We start from the raw sequence: 15,129 nt of genomic DNA, 5'->3' as shown, positions 1-15,129 counted from the left end.
CAGAAATATACTCTCAGATAAACAATGAGCCAGTAGTTGTATAAAGATTTGAGCTTTCAACGTGAGGTTGGAAAATGTTAAAAGTGGTTACAATTTTGTAACATTTGAGCTTTCAACATGAGGTTGGAAAATGTTTAAAGTGGCCACAAAATTGTAACCTAAAAGTACTTCCCTGTGTGTCATGTAGCTGTGTGGAGCTTGGGACTGCAAGCTTGTATTGATTAACTTCTCCAAGAAGTCTGACAACTTACAGCTGAACAAATTGCGGAAGTAAGGCATGTAAGTTTTAGCATGACTCACTCCCTCACTCGAAACAAATTGAACTACTGTTACAACGTGTCCAGGTGAGTTATCAGACAGCTTACAGTTCATCACAAAGAACAGAGGTTTTGCATTAGTATCAAGCTCAAAAATCATTTCATTAGAGAAGTGATGCATTTTTGCACACTATTTTAATCTGTTATGAAATCTGGATCATCATTTTGAGCTGGACTCCAAGTGTGAAAGCATATGGTAGGAACATACTGAATCACCTGTCAACAAAAATTCAAACTGCAACTGCAGGCTGATAAAATCATGTTAATCAAATACTGGAGTGTTCATGGGCCAATTTTCTGTGAATTTTGGAGGAGAAAAGGTGTGCTGCTTCTTTGAGACAACACTTGAGCTCTATGGCACAACTGACACTGGAAACTATTGGCAAAATGGGTTGGGGGATCCTACCATATCCTCCTTACAACCTTGAGTTTGCCCCTTCAGATTTTTATCGCCTGGTCTGATCAAAGAATCTTTACATGACAAAGTTCAATGGCAGTCAAGAGGTAAAGAATGAAAGTACAAAACTAACTTCAAGATAAAAGCACAGAAGTCTTCACCAAGGAGATAAGAGTCATAAAAAGGTGAGGCAACATCAGAGAAGGTGTTGGGAATTACATGTAGAAAAATAAATGGAAAATGTAGTGATTTAATTAATGATTTTTGCTGTAAAGCTATTTGCCTGTTTAATTACTGAATGACCTTATATTTTCACTCCCTATTGATTTATTGAATTACCTTCTGAGGCAGTGCACCTAAAGTAAACCTACAGATGTTTTTTTCCCTCCAAGCGTATTTAATGTTTAATAGTTTTTTATAATGGTAAGAAATCTATTTCAGCTTAACTGTGATTTGCACAATCAGAATAAAAAGCACAAAAATAAATTTCATGTAGACTTTGCCCCTTTGTCTACGGCTCACAGCAGAGTTACAAGAGAACAGCTCACAGTAGAGTTACAAGAGAACAACAGGATATACCGTATTTACTCGAATCTTATCCGCACTCGAATCTAAGCTGCACCTGAAAAATGAGACTCGAAATGAAGGAAAAAAAAATTTCCTGAATCTAAGCCGCACCTGAAATTTGAGACTCGAAATTCAAGGGGAGAGAAAAGTTTTAGGCCGCATCTCCAAATCGAAACAAAGTTGGTCCATTGTAATATGAGACACAATTTAGGTCGAATGAATGACGATACAGCTACAGTAGTTTGGTTCGAGTCGTAAGCTTAGCAGTTAAGCTTTACCAGGTAGCCATTGCTATGCGTCAGGTGCTCCGTCCGTATTCATACGGGTACCCTTCCTTTTACACGTGCTTCATCTGGTTTGAATTGACTGCTTATTTTTCTTTGATCTGATAAGTGCCGTTTTCTTTGTTATAGGTGTTTATGTCACTCTAAGCTGAAAATGCATTACTGTACTGTGTCATGCATTGTTTGTCGCATTCTGATAGTGCGTGTTTACGGCCTGTCACCGCTCGCGGCATGGGTTGCTTTTGTGCGCGCTACCGCCGCTTACAATTTAAAAAAAAAAAAATAAATAAAAGAGAGGAATCATCTCATTAGCGAAACAATGGCAAGAGACTGCTATTTGTTGTTACTTACACTGCTGCTTTCTTTGATAATAATCAACAAGAACCAAATAATAGACTGCATATGATAGAAGATGTTCTGAACGAGAGTTTAGCGAAAATTTATCTCCGGTTGAAAATCTTTGCAGGCGTCTCTTTAGTACATTACATTCTACACAGAAATTAGAGTCATCTTAGTTTTAAAAATCTAGTCAATTGCTGTGCTTCATTTCTGACTGTATCACTATTAGGCGTAAGAATAATACGAATATAAACATGACATGATATGTATATTCTTCCGCGTTTGCTGTTGTCTCACTCTAGTTTCGTAGTTTATTAGGCAGACAGGATTTAAATGAGATAGCAGCAAACACGAAACAATACATGGCAAAATGTTTATATTTGTATTATTCTTATGGTGAAGAGAGTACTGCATGTGATTCACAATTCATAAAAGTTCCTATTAGCAACCATCTCTTCTCACAGGTAGGAAAAAATTCAGAACGTAGAGTTGGCCATATTGACAAACATCCCAAACAGTCTTGCCAGTCGCCATCGGATTTTTGTAGTACATTGAAATGCTGCTACATTCAAAGATGAACAATACGGAATTTGTATTTACTTCGTTGCATAATGTATGAAAATGCAGTGGTCGAAGCTCGGGCCGGAGAAAAAAGCTCGTCTTCCACCTTTTTCTTAATTTATTTACTGACGCAGAGGATTTGGTGCCAGTATTTATCTTTGTGCCTATAAAGCATGCCTGTGTAGCGCTACATATATTCGATGGCAGAAGTTAGTTGTGGCGGCACCCACCAACACTTTTTAGAACTTCCGCTTGCTTTGCACTCGATTCTAAGCTACAGGCAGTTTTTTGGATTACAAAAACCGGAAAAAAAGTGCGGCTTAGATTTGAGTAAATATGGTAGTGCTTATGCACATGAGAAAATACGTTGCAGTACAGTAATCTTAAGAAAGCGGATAGCATTTGTTTCATAAATATAACACTAGCACATTTTGAGCACAAAGTGGTGGAAACACTCACCATTTCTCTTCTTTTTGGTAGAAATTGTCTCCGATGAAAATGTGGACTTTAACATGATGCAGTGTTACTAATATTTATGTTTTGTCAGACCATTCTCTCTATGTAATCCAAATGTCACTATCGTAAGTTCTAATGGTATAGCAGTTAACAGGAGAGAGGAAGTGGGTGGTACGCGGTATTCTATGAACTGGCATCAAAAACTTAAGTTCTTCAAATTTTATTTCTGATAGTTTAACAGCTCATATTATCTTCAGTCATGATGGCAAAGAACATGATACTACTCCATTCAGTTCTTCATGGGCCAGTTCTAATAATTCTTTGGTCACTCTTCAAATTTGTTATTAAATTAATCAAAGTTCAACGTAAAAGGCTGATGCTATAGTAATGACACTATACAGGTGTGACAGATTCATTGGTTTTACAAAATTATATAATCTGAATGAAAAAGGTTAAGTCTTATCTCTCAGCAGTACACAATAGGTCTGCCTGTAACTGGCAGAAACACTTAAACTTGTCCACTTTTTTACTTGTTTTGCTCTAAGATGTACTAACAATAAAAAATTCAATGTCAAGAACTATCATAAAACTTTACAGAATTTACACACATCCAGTTCTGAGCAAATAACGTTCTTGGAAATACAGTGCAATACCAATTTTTACATCAGCTGAATTCTTTTGTGCACAGTTAGTAATATAACAGCAAATTATTTAAAAGGTTCAGTATAATCACTCAGTTTTGTGCAGGAAATGTACAGTAACAATAATAATAATTACAATAATAAAAATTTGTAAAATGATATCACAGATTTGCTTAGCACTAGTTCTTTATCATAAATCAAATGCACTGTCACTGGGACAAAAATGTCTTAGTAAACAGTTATTCTGTTTATCTTGTTCTTAATTGGTCCCAATGTGGATCTCTGTAGGAAACACACTTCTTTTTCACAAAACATTTTGTTTTTAACAGCAAACATTCACGTTATTCTTATAAATGGCTTTCTTGGAGCTAAACACTGTTCAAGAATAAGATCCATATAAAATTACTCTTGACAGCATTGTCAACACTGCTACTATCAACTGTACAACACTCATTCTGGCACACATTTCAATTTGAAATAAATATTCACAAACCAGACATCACATTTGTTGCTTCTTAACTCACTCAAGCACAACACAATCGTAAGTCAACACTTCAGTTTAAATACAGAGTGAAAAATAGTTGCAAAGATCTGTTAAAATAGTGGCATGAGCATGAAAGGCAGTACTTAGGCTATGCAACAGAACTCAATAAAATTAACAATGATGTTTTAATCTTTTCACCTACTGATGCGAATGTTAATAAATACATGAAAATAATGGCTCAATCATTCAACACATCATATTCACCTAGTGATTTATAAAGGAATGAGGGAGCACTCTTGATATTAAATACAAAAAGATACCACACAATTCTGTGGTTGTATTGTGAATGATGAACACAACAATCCTTTGGTTTCAGTTTCGTGGCACATGTAAATGGCTAGGCAAACACCTGTAAACTTATAATGCCATTGATTTCTGTATGAGAAGAAACAGACAAGTTTCTATACATATGTACAGTTTGTATGTCACGACAGATAACTTACAGCCTGTACAAATTAAAATTTGCAGTCTGTTTGCCGAGCACTGACTTAGACTGCAACTATACACTGCATCACAGTACAACTGTTAATTCCTTCCTACTTCAGTTTCAGAAGACAATAAAGGCACTTAGTCATACGAAAGAAGAGAACCCTGGAAGGGGTGCTCGGGATCTTGCCATATTATTCATGATTATTTGTCCACCATTTAGGCTCATCACAGCACTTCCTTCCGGTTCTGAATCTGTATAACTGGAATAATTCCGAACAGGTTTCTGGCGCTTCCATGACTGGCTTAGAGAGTCATTGACATTTGCATAGTGATTTACAAATGAATGAGGATCTGATCGCTCACTCTCATTTTCACTCTCCGATCCCTGCAAAATGGAAGGAACTTATAAAAGATGTTACTACATACAAGACAAAAGCTGTGAACATATTGAGCAAATGATCCACAGTCTGTCATTAACACATTACTTGAGGAAAAAATCTGTTTTAACGATTACAATAAAGGAAGTTTCTGGATATAAACAATAAACTAAGTGAGGAAAGGCAACCCCTCACCTGCAGCTGACTGATTTTTGGGGCATAGAAACACAATGTGTGCTGTTTGTGTTTCTTTCTGCCATGCATCAATCAGTTACAGGTTGGTGCTTGGCATTCCTGATTCCCTAAAATTGTGAATGAAACACATAACATTAGGTTTGTGCTACAGCTAATATTTGATTGTAGCCATCCACAATTAAAATATTCCTACAAATACAATTCATTAATATTATTTTAATGCTTACAGAATTGCCACAAACTATTTATATTTTGGGCAACCACAGCTGTTGAAAGGCACGATGTTAGAAAGAACTCTACTAACAGCTGGTAAAATTGTTGTTTATTAAAACACTACTGGTTTCGCAGCTTAAAGCCGCTTTTGCTTTGCCCTGCACCAATCTACCCTGACATTACGATGCAGGCAAATTTTAAAGAATGGAGCACATCTTCTTTACCTTTCACTCGTCATAGTATTGAAGACATTCTGTGAATAGCAAATTTTGTCTAGGAGCACAGGGTAAGCCTATGATCTTTTAATGCTGTTGCATCTGATGATGCAGTTTTAAGCCACACAACCGTCTGTGTTTTAATAAATAACAATCTTATCAGCTGTTAGCAGAGTTCTTCCTAACATAATAAAAAAATTGTATTCATAAATTTCATACTTTGTTACTGCATTATTATATTTTCCATAAAATTATGAGGAGAGAGTAGCTCAGTTATCTACCTTCAGGAGGTGATATTTCAAAAACTGTCGATAGACACATTTAAAGAAAGAAAAAACCCATACCTAGTCTTTGGAACTGTTTGTTGCTTCCACAGGTAGAAAAGACAGATATGGGTGAAGGCTGGATAAGAGAACATGTCACTCAGGCCTGAAGTTGAAAGAGACCTACCTGTTGTAAAGAGTGAGGGAGAGATTATATGAAGGGAGAGGTATAAGAGAAAGTATAGGTCAAAGGTAATAAACTGGTAAGCGCTGTGTTGGCTTCAGTCCAGGTATGATAGGAGGACATAGTGAAAGTAAAAATGGATTAATGTGAAACGAAATCTCAAGTAGAACGAATAATGAAATTAAGAACTAGGGTATGGAGATGGGAAAAAATAAAAATGTGCATATGTGTGTGTGTGTGTGTGTGTGTGTGTGCGCGTGAGTGTGAAAGAGAGAGAGAGAGAGTGAGAGGAAATGCTAACAGACTACTGGAAATAAGACAAATGATACAAAATTGAGTCTTTCATGGCCACTTATTGATGTATTTTCTGTTAACTTTTGTCTCAGATCTTTAGCTGGGATTTTGAGGATGAATTTTTCATAACACCAGCCATTCATGTTGCCAAAAGTCACGAAAATCATTATACAAATGTCGAAAAGTGGAAGTGTTGAGGTGTTGATATACACACACACAAAAGAAAGAAAACTTACCACTCTCCTGAGTTATCCTTTGAACACACACACACACATACACACAAACACACACACCAGAAGCATTTCATTACTAACTCAATTATTTGTTTTAATATTCATTTTCCCCAATCCTGCACCTCTTTTTGGTTATCCCTGATCTCCTTTTCCACTTTCCTAGTTCTTAGCTGTCCTATTCACTCTACTTCTCATTTTTATCCTTCTAATCCACATTTACTTCTCACTCTGTCCTGTAACCTCAGAACTGAGGTGGCACAGTGCTTATCAGTGTACTACACTTGACATCCTTCCTACTTGTATGCCTTTTGCTCCAAATTTTTCTACCCTTACACTTCATGGCAGGTGACTCCCTCTCAATCTAGCACCTCAGTAAGGAAAAAACTAACATTTCCAAAATCTAAGTACAGTTTTCTTCTAATTTTAAAGGGGTTTGTGAGCAGAAATTGGAATTTTTCCACTTGCAGGTAAGTAGGAGTCAGCCATTCTGTCTCCTTATAATTTTACAATTTTCACTCCTATACTACATTAACAAATAAATAACAAACAAATCAATAGAAGCAATGGGATACCTGTGAATCTGTGGAGCTTATTTCTGATGGTTTCTCAGTGACACTGCTGTCATCAGGATTTTCATCATAACCTTTAAGACTCTCTTCATCACTGTGGTAGGTAACTGATGATGGCAAGGGCCTCGGTGGTGATTTACCCAACATAGGTGGTCCAGGTGGCTGGTGAACTGATTTCCTTCCAAGGGTATTTCTTTTGGATAATGTCCCACAGCTTCCCACAGCCATGCTAGTTCCTCCACTTCTACGGGAACTGTATATTTCCATAGCAAGTTCATGGCGATCCTCTATATCCATTGCCATTGACTCTTCCAGTGTTTTCTGTGCCTCTTCTGAAATACATTAATTTTCTATGAAATTAAATGAAAATACAAAAGATAAAGTTTTCTGAAATAAATAGCTTCTTGCACATTTACATAGTGATTTTATGTTATCTCTCTCTGGTCAGTGTTCCAGATCATCCGACCATTTAAAAGGATTCTGCCACTTCCCAAAAAACTACAACAGGAATCACCTGCATGATCTTCACATGCATAAAATGATGTTCAACAAAAATGACCAAGGCAAAACAACAGTTTAACAAATTATATTAGTGGAAATAAGCATGATACAAGCTACATTTAAAAATGCCAAAATACCGTAAGTTAAATAAAATTGTTTAAAGAAAATTCAAGTAACTGCATCATATTTGTATAGTGCAGAATAAGAATTTTTGTAAATAAGAGCTCCATGTCAGCAAATTACAGTCTCAAAGAGCTACTGATAAAGGGAGAGTTTCATAGACAATTTATTACAGGGTGTACACATGGACAAGAAAAAGTATTCCCAGATGTTCTGGCTAAAAATACACTTTTTCTCAGGTGGAAGTAAATTTTTTCCATGTTAAATGACAATTTACTTTTCCCTTGGAGCTGTAAAATTTATCAGTCCTTTGAATGATGAAGGTTTCATACACTGGCATAAAACTTCCCAGGACTTTAGGAAACAAAACCCAGTGCAAAAAACAATGCTTTTTAGAAGGATCTTTGATGTGCAGCAATGTTTACACTTGCACAGTTTTGTGTTACCAAAGTACAAACACAAATTCCACAAATCCAGTACAATAGCTTCCAAAGTACTGAAATTGGGATTGCTTTTGGCAGCCAATCATAGGTAATGTCATGTGATCTTGCTAGTCAATGATAACAGGTATTCAGAGCATAGGACACGTTTTGTAGCCAACACAAACAGGAAAAGTTAATGGTTTAAATTAATATGCCTACAGTGTAGCTACAAGTAAAGCTGCACTTTCAAATATAATACTGGTCATCAAAATTTTTTTGCTGTACAACCCCCTGCCCCCTGAGGGTACACTTGCGCAGGATCCTAAGAGCACAACTGAATATTTCTGACAAGTGTGATCATATATTTCACTGAACTGAATATATGTTTTGTCAAGTACTTTGACTTTCCCACAGAAAAGCCAGTTATGAGTTAAATTGCTCAAGAACTCATGTTGCATTTTTTTTCAAAAGAGTAATTATACTTTTTCCATCATTACTGTATAATCTATTACCTATGAAAGAACTAAAATAAACATGAAAAAGTAACCTTGAAGCTTGATCTTTTTTAGCATGGCAGAAAAATTTCAAATAATGGCATAAATGGCTGGTCTTCTAGGCCCGAAACTTTTCTAAGTGGCTAGTCCTCGCTGTTAAATTTCAAATGAGAATCTAATGCTCTGTGGTTTAAGACATTCATTGCACTTTCTCACATGTAACATAATTCATCTTGCATAAAAGGAAATTTACTTTGAAAGTACAGCTTCCCAAATCACCACTCACAACATTTTTCAGTGACTTGTTAGAAATGTAAATAGTTGTGATGTTACACTCATTTAAAGCTGTTTTTAGTTACAAAGTATTGCATAGTCATCATCCTAAAGCCTTTGACACAATTTGCCATTGGTAGACGCTTGCGTGTGCACCATTCTCTGTTGTAAATGGTGCATTTACTTTGCAATAAAAGTTTTATTTTGGTGTTTTTCTCTTGCTTATGTTTTGTTGCTGGAGTATTATTCTGCAGTAATGGGCTAAAGTAAAATTCTTTGTTAGAGTATCAGTTCCCACTAGTCAAAATTACAAAAATATAACTGAAAACCAAAACAACAAAAAATTCTTGGAACTCTAAAAAAATCCTGGATTTCTCATGTCTCAAAAAATTCCCGGTTGTCCCGAGGCATACATATTCTGTATACATCAATGCAGTGTACATAACTACAAGATAAATATCCAATATAAAGAATTATATAACAAGTCGGCATCCACTGATAGAAGTGCAACATATTTATTACACCTAAAAATAAAATACTTTTAAATGAGAAGAAAATTTTACTGAATCACTTTACTAGATTTACTTACAACGAAGGCACCACTGAATGAAAGTCACAATGAATAACATTGCTTTAGTTATTACTAACATCAAAATGGAGAAACAAGAGAGAATTCTCAGAGCAATAAAAATTGCAAATTAAGTATTTTGAAGACTTTTGACTTGTAATCAAATCTGAAAGAGTCAACATTTGATAAGGAAATAATTACAATACATAAGATACATTGGTAACTGGATCAGTGGATACCCATTATATAATAACCACCATTAATGTAAATAAGAAACTATCACTGTGCTGTCATTGTCACTGTGTTGAAGTAATGTAATTATAAAAACTTTGCCGTGTCTTTCAAACTTCTTTGATGTCACTGTGATATCATTTGCACTTACGTTTATATTTGTAGCTCTTGCTCTTAACACAAAGTACTGCTATAATAGTTATAATAATGATAATTGAGACAGCAGCAAGAGCCACCATGAACCACGTTTGCCGATAAAAGGGCTTCTGCTGCAGGTATCCATATTCTACATAAAGCTTTGATGGAGTTAAAACCTGGAACATTGTTTGAAAAGGAAAATCATTTAAGTTCATTTTCGGCATATGAGACTATCATTATGCCACATTATTTCAACAAAAGCAGCAGTTAAAAAATAAAGTACATGAAAATACCATATTTCATTTAACTCGTTCTTTCTTTACATACCACATCATTAGAATAAGCTGGATAGCTAATTCCATACTTGTTATAAGCAATCAGTCTGAACTTATATGATGTTGATGGTAATAAGTTTTGGTAAGATATGGTAAATTCTTGAAGTTCCCCATTTTTTGTGCGTATCACTGTCTGCCATCTTGTATCATCTGTAACATTTACAAGAAATGAACACATATCTCTAAAATATTACACAAAATCAAAACACAAAAGCAAGAAAAAGGATGTACAATAAGAATCTCATAAAAGAATCTCAAGGTACAAATAACACATCAGACAGAAGAATTTTATTACACGAAATATAACACTACGCCAATAAATCTGTGTTCTCAGATGGTAGCATTTCCAACAAAAGACATAAATGAATATGAAATATTTATTTTAGTACAGAAAATGATATCTATATGTCAGTAATATAAAAACTTTCTAGCCCAATCTCAAAGTAGTTTTATTAACATGTGTCCACTCTCAGTGCCATACTCACCATCATCACAAATAAAATGCTTGGCTATGAATAGCATGTCAATGTGAACTATAGTGAACTGTTCACATATGTTAATAAAAATACTTCAGAATCAAGAAAGAAAATTTGTATACTGCTAGTAGTGTGGTGATTGCTACATCCCAACATGAATGCCACCATAAAAAACCATATTGAGCCAGTTTCACTCAATAGGAAACTATATTTGCTAGTAAAGTGGATACTCCTGACTGCATGGCACATTACTGTTATATACCATATCAAGATACAACAAAATGGCATTTATTGGAGCGGCTCTAATGACAGTCAACTGCACTACAGAACTATTCTATACCAGACACTAACAATGACAGATACCTCTTGATGGAAAATAAATCGCGGAAGGAGACAGATAATGACTCACCACATCCTCGAGGCATTTAGTGGTTGATAGACACATAAACAAGACTGAACACTTGAAGTGTTCCCAGCGTATTGAATGTTCCGGTTTGCAGCTGAATGACATGATATTTTGGCTGACAAACATTCCACCACCTTCAGTTGAGTGTAAAACTCACCTGAGGATGGCTGAATGGCTTGTCAGTCGAAATGTCATAGCAAGATGTCAAAGTCATCACGCTGCAAGTTCAAAACCTCATGGAATAAGACTGAAAATGTTGCTAAGCTTTCGGATATATCTGTCTTAAAAGCTTACACACACACACACACACACACACACACACACACACACACACACACACACACACACACTGCTTAACTACATTGTCCTGGCCAACTACAATGTGCTGTATCTGCAGCTCGACTGGAATAAGGGGATAAATCGAGTGAAGCTGGCAGGGAGAGGAAGGAGGCAGGAAGTGAGAGGGAGTGTTGAAGGGAAGAGTGGCTGATGGTTGAGAGTAAAAGGTTGTGAGCCCAGTGCTGAGTTCACTTTGGTCATTCAGTTGAGGCAGTGGGAGTTGTTTGTGGCATACAATGAGGTGAGGCACAAGACTGTGAGAGCAAGATAGAGCAGAAGAAGAGAGGGACTGTTGAGAGGAATGTATGAGTGTAGAGTGAGCAAAGAGGAAACAGTGTGGGACTGAGGCTAGTGGAGATGGAGACCAGGAAAATTGTAGGATAAAAGGTTGTGTTATTCCCAGCTACACGAGTAGTGAAAGATGTGCACTTTTGCAGCTGGTTCATGGAAGTGAACGGATTGGCAGTGTATAAGGGCAAGGCATGAGAAATCTGCTTTTGGACTAGGTTCAGAGGCTTGTCTGTAAAGGCCTTAGTGCCCATCACTGCAGATGTGCTTGATAGAAACAGAAGTTTTTATGGAGCCTACAGATACATAGGGGTCAATGTCTCAGGAGGTAGCATGCTGCCTGAGGAGGACTAGATGAAGTGAATGGGAGAGATGTTGATGTTGAGGAGGAGTGACTTTTTACTTTTTAGGGCCTTAGTCCTGGGCTTAAATCATCAATTGGCTTAACTAGACAAGGAATTTTGGACCTTGGGTGCTTAGGAAGGTTTCCTCTAGGTGGCCATAACAAAGCTGGCATTAGAGGACTACAAGTATGTGCCTACTGCTGTGTCGCAAATTTGTTTGTGTGTCTCCACTCCGGAGGACAAACACTAATGGGTAACAGGGTTCGTATAGAATTTACAAAATGAAAATTAAGGACTTTTAAACATGTTTTCTTTACTGACAATAGTTGCACTCATTGCTGTAGTGAGGTCAAGAATAAAATAAATTTGCATCATGTATCATGTTTTCTGTACAGTCTGCTAGATGGGCCTCATAATGTTTTTAAATGTTTGCGTCCTCTAGCATTCCAGTTCCAGGTTTGACTTGCCAGCAGTGAAGCTCTCCCATCACATGACCCAGCTCCATCCTCATTGGGTCTCGATAGCTGCCGAGAAACAATCCAGTGTACACCATACTGAATTTGAATGATTTAGTCCATAATTCACATTTTTAAGCCAAAATCATCTTGCTATGAAAATTCTACATCTTTGTGTCACCTATATAATGAAAGTGCTCGGGAATTATAAGTTTTGCGATACAGTTTGTGGGTGTAGCATGCAGTTAACTGCAGCACCCAAGTAATTTACCTTTACCTCTATTACATTTATTGTTATTTTGATTGTCAAGTACCCCATCTTTCCGGTAAATTCTCACAGTTTCGAGCTATCATGATTGCACACTAATCTTTTACTGTTCCAAGTCAAGTCATTCTAATCAAGTTACATTTAACATCATAAACACATACCTTTCACATGGGCTTTTACTGCTGGTTCTTCCAACATCATATCAATGTCCTTTAAGCACAGCTTACACTTTCCTTTTTGAATGTCTTTCAATGGCACTTGCCATTCTTTATATTCACCTTGTCATGGCCACAGTTGGCTAAACACACACTTCCCAGGTATTTTAATCAAAATTTTAAAAATATATCTGTTCTGCAGTGTGTTCACCAAAAATGTCTTACAAGTAGGGATGGCCAATAAATCACTCACATGTGTATTATTTAGTTAAGGTTTCTGTGCCCCTTGCCATTGCTGCCAACATATAGTATCTCCCACTAAAGGCACTGCAGAAATGAGTTAACATGCAGCAAACCATGTTAGTTGCTAGTACTGTGTGTAATGGTACCCTAACTGAGGCAGGAATAGCCTTATCCCTCTCCCTACATGTCACACAGCTGAGGGACCCTCATAACTGCTATAACCTTTGACATATACATGCAGTCTTTTTTTCACCTTTTTAATTCAACAAGTTAATCGATTTTTAAGTTTGAATATAACTGGCAAGACAAAAATAAAGACTTATAATCAATGTAATAAATGGAGGACAAAACAAGCACTTGTAAGGACTTTCATTACACAATATAAAACATATTGTACTTTTAAGAAATGTATGAACCCTAGTAAAAAAAGTAGTTATCAACTGTATTAGGGAATGCTGTATTAGTTTGGAGTCACCAGGACATCTGGAGAGTGTCTGATGGTGGCACAACTGAGGGGATGGCAAACAAATGATTAAATTGTTTTCTTGATGCAAGCAGTGGATAGGACATGTTGATCAAGAAGAGAGCTGAGATACTCTTAGGAGCATAGTAACAAGCTATAATAGAGTGTCTTGTTTAAATTTAAGGATTTTGTGAGAGTAGTAATTTGGTTGAGGAGGGAGATGGATTCTGAGGTCTCGTTCTGGGATGATGTGCTTTTGATTGTCCAGCCCAGTTATTGAATCCATTACCAGCACAACATTTCAATCCCAATCTGGTTGGAGTCCAGGCAGCCACTATGCATAACAACACAGATCATAGCATGACTGGATTGGCCATCATAACGTTGTGCACAATAATAGAAAGGACAACTAATTTGGACAGCCGAAAGTATACCAGTAATCAATCACAGAAAAGTGTGAGCACAGGTTCTGGGATGGGCCAAAGTATTTGAGTAGGCACTGAAATTCATGTTCTCAAGTATCAGTATTATCCTACTTATACTAGGTATTACTGTTTTTAAATGTGCTATCCACAAAATCAATTTTTAAATCAGATCATTTAGTTGCATGCAATCTTAGTAGACACATGAAAAATGTTGCATCATTCTCCAAATCACAGCACTAACTGAGTGTTGTGCCAGTATTATACAGGGTGTCTGGGCTACACGTATACAAAAACATTTGTTTATATTTCAGTTTCTATTAAGGTTTATAGGCTTGCTCACCAAACATTGTACACAGGAGCTCGAACATTTTTATGTGTGATGGTACAGTTCAATGTGGGCACTGTTTGTAGCTTTACTGTTATCGAAATGGTGCTCCACTTCTCGCCATATGTTCATAAGCACGACAGGTGTTATGGACTCTAATGCGATGCACATCTCTTGACTCAAATCTAACATGTCTCAAACCCTTGCTCTGTAAACAATGTCTGTCATAAACCCCCAGTGGAGTCAGATTGGGAGTCCAAGGGGGCCAAGTAATGGAAACTGCCCTTCCCTTCCGATCAAACACTTATGGAATGTCTCATGGAGAAATGTGAAAACATCTCCTTGATAGTGGGAGGGGGGGGGGGCATCATCTTGCTGGAATATGATGTCAGGAGACATCTGTGGCACTGCATAGTTCACCAACATGTGAAGACAGGTGTGCCCTGTAACTGGCACACATGCACCATGCAACTCAGTGCAGATTACATCTTGGAGAGTGTCTCTGTCAATTTCATATTTACCCAACAACATTAAGTGTCAAGTTCTTTCATTATATGGATTTGTTTGTGTATACATGTAGCCCATACACCCTGTACATCCATTTATTCTTCAGTATTAGAAAGAGGTTAACCCATGTAGCTCTTATTTATTTTAACAATGTATGAAAAGACAGATTGCTACTTACTGTAAAGAAGACACATCAAGTTGCAGACGGGCACAATTAAAAGACACTCACATATATATTTTGGCCACAGCCTTCGTCAGTAAAAGAGGGACACACA

General features: G+C 36.7%; 1 protein-coding gene across 1 annotated transcript in view; it reads right to left on the bottom strand.

The window, feature by feature from the left end:
- Window positions 1-3,125: 3,125 nt before the first annotated feature.
- Window positions 3,126-15,129, bottom strand: part of LOC124716352 (protein sidekick) — a 416,456-nt gene continuing 404,452 nt past the window's right edge. The window contains exons 33-36 of the mRNA XM_047243167.1: window positions 10,153-10,310; window positions 9,839-10,001; window positions 7,082-7,410; window positions 3,126-4,920 (exon numbers count right to left, since the gene is read on the bottom strand). Coding sequence (XP_047099123.1) covers window positions 4,678-4,920; window positions 7,082-7,410; window positions 9,839-10,001; window positions 10,153-10,310 — 893 coding nt within the window. The 3' untranslated portion in view covers window positions 3,126-4,677. The remainder of the gene's footprint in view (window positions 4,921-7,081; window positions 7,411-9,838; window positions 10,002-10,152; window positions 10,311-15,129) is intronic.

The sequence above is a fragment of the Schistocerca piceifrons genome, chromosome 1 (assembly GCF_021461385.2).
Source record: "Schistocerca piceifrons isolate TAMUIC-IGC-003096 chromosome 1, iqSchPice1.1, whole genome shotgun sequence".
In the NCBI taxonomy this organism is placed as follows: domain Eukaryota; kingdom Metazoa; phylum Arthropoda; class Insecta; order Orthoptera; family Acrididae; genus Schistocerca; species Schistocerca piceifrons.
This window is presented reverse-complemented; position numbering and strand designations above follow the sequence as displayed.